Source organism: Castanea sativa, chromosome 3, assembly GCF_040712315.1.
Source record: "Castanea sativa cultivar Marrone di Chiusa Pesio chromosome 3, ASM4071231v1".
In the NCBI taxonomy this organism is placed as follows: domain Eukaryota; kingdom Viridiplantae; phylum Streptophyta; class Magnoliopsida; order Fagales; family Fagaceae; genus Castanea; species Castanea sativa.
In genome coordinates this window covers 9,770,592-9,777,263 of record NC_134015.1, presented here as the reverse complement: position 1 = coordinate 9,777,263, position 6,672 = coordinate 9,770,592, and the positions used below count along the sequence as shown (strand labels likewise).

The 6,672-nt window shown below is 32.4% G+C and overlaps 1 protein-coding gene across 2 annotated transcripts; it reads right to left on the bottom strand.

The window, feature by feature from the left end:
* Nucleotides 1-229: 229 nt before the first annotated feature.
* On the bottom strand, nt 230-5,559 carry LOC142628245 (peroxisomal adenine nucleotide carrier 1-like). Of its 2 annotated transcripts, XM_075802310.1 has the most exons (6): nt 5,057-5,557; nt 2,050-2,281; nt 1,563-1,709; nt 1,272-1,429; nt 834-1,156; nt 230-504 (listed from the first exon to the last, which is right to left on the bottom strand). In XM_075802310.1, exons 1-5 carry the CDS (start codon nt 5,197-5,199, stop codon nt 877-879), a joined length of 960 nt encoding a protein of 319 aa, XP_075658425.1. In that variant the 5' UTR covers nt 5,200-5,557; the 3' UTR covers nt 230-504; nt 834-876. The 2 variants fall into 2 exon arrangements, with proteins under 2 accessions (XP_075658425.1, XP_075658424.1); XM_075802309.1 differs by lacking the exon at nt 230-504 and having other exon boundaries at nt 540-1,156; nt 5,057-5,559.
* Nucleotides 5,560-6,672: the final 1,113 nt, after the last annotated feature.

Genomic DNA, 6,672 nt, shown 5'->3' with positions numbered 1-6,672 from the left:
TTTTTTTGAAAAAAAAAATCTCACATAAAAAAATGTATAAAATATTTTTACTGATTTTATAGATTTTTTTTTTTTGTGAGAAAATTTTTTTTTTATGACAAATTTTAATGAAATTAGATATAATGCCTGAATTGAATAAATTTGAAACTTAAAAACCTCAATTAAATGAAAGTAAAGATAAAGAACTAAAATAACTAGAGGGTGCAATTTGCATTTTAGCCAAAATTCTATCATGGATTGCTTGTAAAGAGGCCCTCAATATATCATCCTAGATTAGTCAATGATGTTGCAATGATGATGTATCAAATAATGAATCAATGATAATTTAAAACTTGTACAGAGTAATCATTTCTCTCTTCCTTCGACAATGACTTTTTTTTTTTTTTTTTACTTGTAAAATGGAAAGTGGAAAAAAGGGGCAAGATCTTCCATTAAAATGTAATATTTCTAAACATCTTTCTGATAGCATCCGCAGCAACACATCCATTTCCTCAAGTGGAGTGACTGTCACAAATAAGAACATGACAGAACACATGATCAATAGGAAAATATATAATTTCATCTCAGAATGAAACTCAACAAATAATTATTATAAGAGTAAGTTTATTATCAATATTTGCAGAAAATTTATTCCCGCGATACATTATTTCTCAGTTGAAAATTTCCTCTACAAGGATTGGCATTTCTTTCATGTAACATGCATGCCTTACCATTATTGCTCTCTAACTTAAGGAGGAATTCTTTGTTACAAAAAATAATAAGAAGTTTCTACCCAGGAAATTGAACCAGCTCTATGAAGTGATCTGTTCCAATGAAACCAAACAAAAACTCACCCTATACATTGGATTTATGCAAATCCCCCTCCATATGCTACCATCAAGCATTTTTTAAACCACCCCTTGAGAGCAATAAGAACCTTCTGGTGGCAAGTATAAGAACCCAAGTAGATGCAGTGATTTTCTCCTTGATCATCAAAAGCAGTGCCGAGCTCAGAACAGTCTTCAAGATCTGAGCGTGCAATCCCTTGAAAAAGCCTGGTACCCCTTCACTTTTCCATATAGCACGAATAGCTCCTGGCACAGTTTTGCGGGATTTTTTCTGAGCTTTCTCAGTTTCATTATCGTTTGAGTCCACAGCTTGGATCATGACCTTACACCTGTATGAAGTTAAAATATGAAATGGTTATAAACATTATGCTTTAACACGTAGCAGTGCAACAGAAAAGATATGCATTCTTTTGATAAGTAAAAGATTGAGAGCAAATTATGCACCTGATTGCAGGATATGTCAGAATTGTGGCAATAGTCTTTGACATTGCACCTAACGCAAAGGCCGAGGAGGCAGAAAGGGCTTCTGGTGATGAACCATTCCCTGCTTTACCCTGTTTTTTCTTCAGGAGTCTGTTTTTCAATTGATCAAATACTGTAAACTGCAGCATATAATCATTTAAGTCTAAGCCTGGTTTATTCTCTCAAATCAACTATATAAGATAACTCACAAATAGGCACTACAACTTGGAGTGAAGGATTTGAGATGGAGATGATACAATCTACCATTTATACCTGAATTGCAGGGTTTGAGGTCAGCAGAAGAGAGATGCCAAGCCCATCAAATGCGTCAGTCCATTTTCCCTCTGTAAGGGTCTTCCAGAGCCCTTTGGATTTCCCAAAGGCACTTGTCTGCATCCTTGAGGAAGCTGTGTCGAGGGGCTACACAGTAGTAAACCAGATAGCCTAACATTAATCTTCAAGCTTTCAGCATGTTTTAGGCATGAAAATGGAGCATATATGAAAAATTAATGCAAAATCATACAGAGGAAGAATAAATGTTTCCCTGTATAACAAATTGCAGTTCAAATTTTCTATTTTCCAAATATCATGTATAAATACTACGCAAAACTTGAAACTAACACTAGAAATATAGTACTATGCCCACATGCCAACAATTCATACTTTTTATAGCATAGAATGGTAGTTTCAAAAGCCATTAGTTTTTACAGAAATACTTTCTCAACCAGAATCAGGGACAGATACCCTCACAACAGCTCACCTGTGTCAAAATGGCAGTGCATGCTCCAGCAGCAGCAGCAAGAACTAAGTTTTCTTTTGTTCCGATTTTTTTGGCACCACTCTTTTCTAGATATAATCTTTTGAAGTAGCTGTACCCATAAAAATAGACAAACTGTGAAATGAAGGATTGCAGGTTTTTTGTACCTAGGCCCTGGTAAAGCGAAAGAAACTGGCGATTTTGAATTGCTTCCCAAAAGACATCTGAGAGGTTCCTGCATAAGCCAGAAAAAGTTAATTCAAGTAAACTTTACATCTTGTCTAAAAAGCTGACTTCTGACTAAAGAATTCTGTGTTTATACTAGAAATTTGGTCTTAGTTTTTAACTACATATTACCTAGGACGCTGAAACCACAACCTACAATCTACCTCAAAACTCAAGCTTCATCATCTAATTCTAAGGGTGCCTGGAATTACCAACAAGCTAGAAAGAAAAAAAAATCTATATTCATTATTCATCAAATTCAAAAACAACAAACAAGCCTTAGTCCCAAATTCCTTGTGGTCACTTACGTATCCACAATAATTTAGTCATGGTCAGCTACATCTATTCCTTTCCACTATTTTATTTTATCAAAAATCAGTAGGGGAAATCCCAATGTGTATCTGTAGTGGATCCTCTCAGAATATAATTCAAATAATTTGAAATAACTTAATTTCAAATTTCCACGATTTGGACCAATTGAATCCATTGGCATTAATTTGGTGTCTGCACCAATGTTCCAACCCAATCTTCAACTCGACCAAGGAACATATAACATAACAAGAACAAAGAAAATCTAGAATCCTCAATTAAGAAGGTTCAATTCTATAAACTCTTCTAAGGAAAGAACAGGAATATAAATTTAATTTGTTAAATGTGCTAAGTAAATGTACAAGAGCCAGTAGAAAAATGAAACAGATTTACAAGCAACAGACAATTTACAAAGCAACCTCCATACCTATAGTCAATTCAGTATGCCCACCGATAACTGACTTCAAAGTAACCTCAACAGTCAGTTCTAAACCTTAGATTGCTTTAAAACCTTAAGTAGCTATATCTTTGACCCCAGTACAAGTACAATAATAAAAAACTAAAAAAAATCAAAAGTTACAACACAATATATAGTTGACACACTTATTTTTTCACCAATAACAATTTTTTTGACACTGGTGAATGTTACATGTACTGGAAAACAAGGGATTAAGTAACTACTGTTCATGCATGTGTAACATGGCAAAACCTAAGAATTTTACTCACAAGGAATTAGCAGACATTTTCTGATTGGAAATTACACATTCACAGGAATGCATTTTTTTGATAGGTGCACGTTCACAGGAATGTACAATATACAATATGAAGAAGTACAGAGGAGAAAAGTCTAGAAGTCACATTGTAACCCCTATTGTTACAGTATCATCATGGATCAATGGTTCAGAAAGAGCCATCTGAAATCAAATAGTTACCGATGGTGTCAAACAATTCTCCTACTGAATGCCAAATATTGGTACTATAGCCATATGATAGGTGACTGACATTTGTGTTATTAGAATGGCTTCAGAAGGGAAAACCATAGAGTGCCCACCATATTTTATGTTAAAAACCGGACAACATAATACCACTATTGAAAACTATGTTTCCAAAATGACCTTGTAATTACATTCACTTAGTTTTAATTTCAAATATTTTCACACAATAAGATATAAAATAAAATAAAGATAATTGGACCATTGGTTGCATAGCAAAACATAATCACAAAATATGACATAATCTAAACACTGCCCATCAACCAAAGTACTGGATGACACAACAGTAGAAGGTTCAACAATCAAAGATTCCATAAAGGCTAGACTACCAAATGCATCATACATTCATACAATTCACCATTGACTTATAATTCACTTATAACAAAAGATCATCATAAAGCATGACATGATCTAAACACTACTTGTTAATCAAATAAATGGAAGACACGCAACAAAAAAAGGTTCAGCAATCAAATGTACCAGAAAGGTTAGACTGCTAAATGCTTCATAAGAATCAACATTGACTTATAAGTCACTTATAACAAAAGAAAATCACAAAATATGACAAAATCCAAACACCGCCCGTAAATTAAATTAAAGGATAATGCTCAACAAAAAAGTTACATCAATCAAAGGTACCATCAAGGCTACACTGCCAAATGCATCATAAAATTCATTAACTTCTAATTCACTTATAACAAAAGATAATCACAAAGTATGTCATATCTAAACACCGCATGTTAACCAAATTAATGGACTAAAGTAACATACACAAAAAGGATTCAACAATCCAAGGTACCAAAAAGGGTGCACTGCCATATGCATCATGAAATTCAACATAACTTATAGTTCACATACAGCAGAAAGATATCACAGAGTATAACATAATCTAAACACTTCCCGGTAACCAAATTAAGAGATGACTCACGACAGAAAAGGTTTCAACAATCAAAGGTACCATAAAGGCCAGACTGCCAAATGCATAATACAATTCAACATTGACTTATAAGTCACATATAACAAAGATAATCACAAAGTATGACATAATCTAAACACTGCCCATCAAGCAAATTGAAGGATGACACACAACAAAAGGTTCAACAATTAAAGGTTTCACAGAGGCTAGACTGACAATTGCATCATAAAATTCAAAATTGACTTACAATTCACTTGCAAATATAACTAATTCAAATTCAGTCCCTTTTGATCCCTATAATATCACAAACACAACATGGGGTTGGACCGGTTGGTAGAACTCAATTACAGCTACAAAAACAGAGGCAAATTAAAACACACACATACAGAGGCTGTATATAAACAACAAGAATCAAACAGATTATAAAAATAAATAAACTTAACCCAGATACAGAATTACAGAACCATGATCACATAAAAAAAAGACAGACCCAGATCGAGAAAAGGACAAATTATGGTTTAAAAAGAGAGAAAGATTGAAACTTTGTGAAAAAGAAGAGATGGGTAACCTGTATTTTTGCTGGCCATGGGCTCTGACCTCGGCTTGGTACTTGGTCTTACAGGTGTCAAGTGGGTAAAGGATTGTGGTGCTGACGAGGGATCCTATAGCCCCTGAAGTTGCCTCTGATATGGATTCGAGATCAAGACCCATCTCCAATCTTCAAGGTTCCAAAATATATTCAAAGATCAAATATACTTTATGGCACTTTTTGGTCTTTTATATATTTGTAGAGAGAGAGAGAGAGAGAGAGAGAGAGAAAGAGACAAAGAAGTTGGCAAGTGTAAACGTTTATTGAGGAAGGTAGCTGGAATAGGAAAAACGATGTGAATTTGGCAATGTGATGTGTGAGTATTGTTTGTACGAGGGAAAGTGACGGAGACTTGGAGTGACTAATGGTGTGGCGCTTTCTTGGGAATTGAAAAACGTGATTGGTCGGAGATCTTTCTCCGACCAAACCCATTTTTTTATTTTACCTTATTGGTTATTACATGAATATTTCAAATTGTACACTGATTCTGTCAGTACATCATTCGTGCTAAGATGCAGAGACGTGTTACAATTGACGTGTTCGCTAATTACAAGTTTACAACAAATAATTCAAACACTTATATTCACCTAAAATAAAAATTCAAACACTTGTTATCTTGTTGAAACGAGTCAAAAGACACGTCATGTTAGGGTAAAACTGGTAGTATTTATAGTCTTTATCTTTATCTGGTTTTCTTTTTTGGGTCTTTATAAATATCCATCTTTGTTCCTTTGGAAACACAATGGTGGTTTAATTAAATTAAAAAAAATTGAAAGAAAATTTAATTAGATTCTAAATTAGATTTCAATTGTTTTCTAATTTTGTATCATATATCTTATATAAGTTTTTTTTTTTAGGTGAATCACAAAGATTCTAATATAAATAAACCATAAAAAAAAGTAAACTTATGTATATATCTATAGCTTAAAAATGTGTAACGCATTACACTATGTATAATTTGAATCTATATGTGTAGTTGTGATTATTTTTTTAATTTTACCATGCATATACATGGATTATACACTAGTATATTTAAAGTGTGTGATGTAATTCCAAAGGTTTTTAAATTTCATTGACTATACTATTAGTTCATGGAGTTTTTCATTTTTCAGGGTGTCTCGTAGGTAAGGTTGAGACATCAATAAAAAGTACAAAATTAATAAATTACAAAAATGAAATAGTAAATTCTGTCATACATAATAAAGGGACAAGATCAAGTTATACTTTTTTTTTTTTTTTGAGAATGAGATCAAGTTATACTTGATGTGTAACTTGAAACAATATTTTATTACTTAATAATTTTTATTTGATTAATATTTAAAAAATCTTACATTTGGATTGCATGTTCCATAAGTTCTTAATGTGAATGTCAAATTTCATGTCAATCTATTGTTATTACTATTTAATCTATAAACTCATTTTTTATGCATAATTTATAATACAAAAACTTAAATTTTAAATATTTTATATATAAGATAGTTATCAATCTCTAATTATCTTGATATTTTAAAATTATGGAGATTATAAGAAGAAAACGTATTCCTACAAAGGATTTTTCAAATTTTGTATCCAATTAAAAAAATGTTGAATGATAT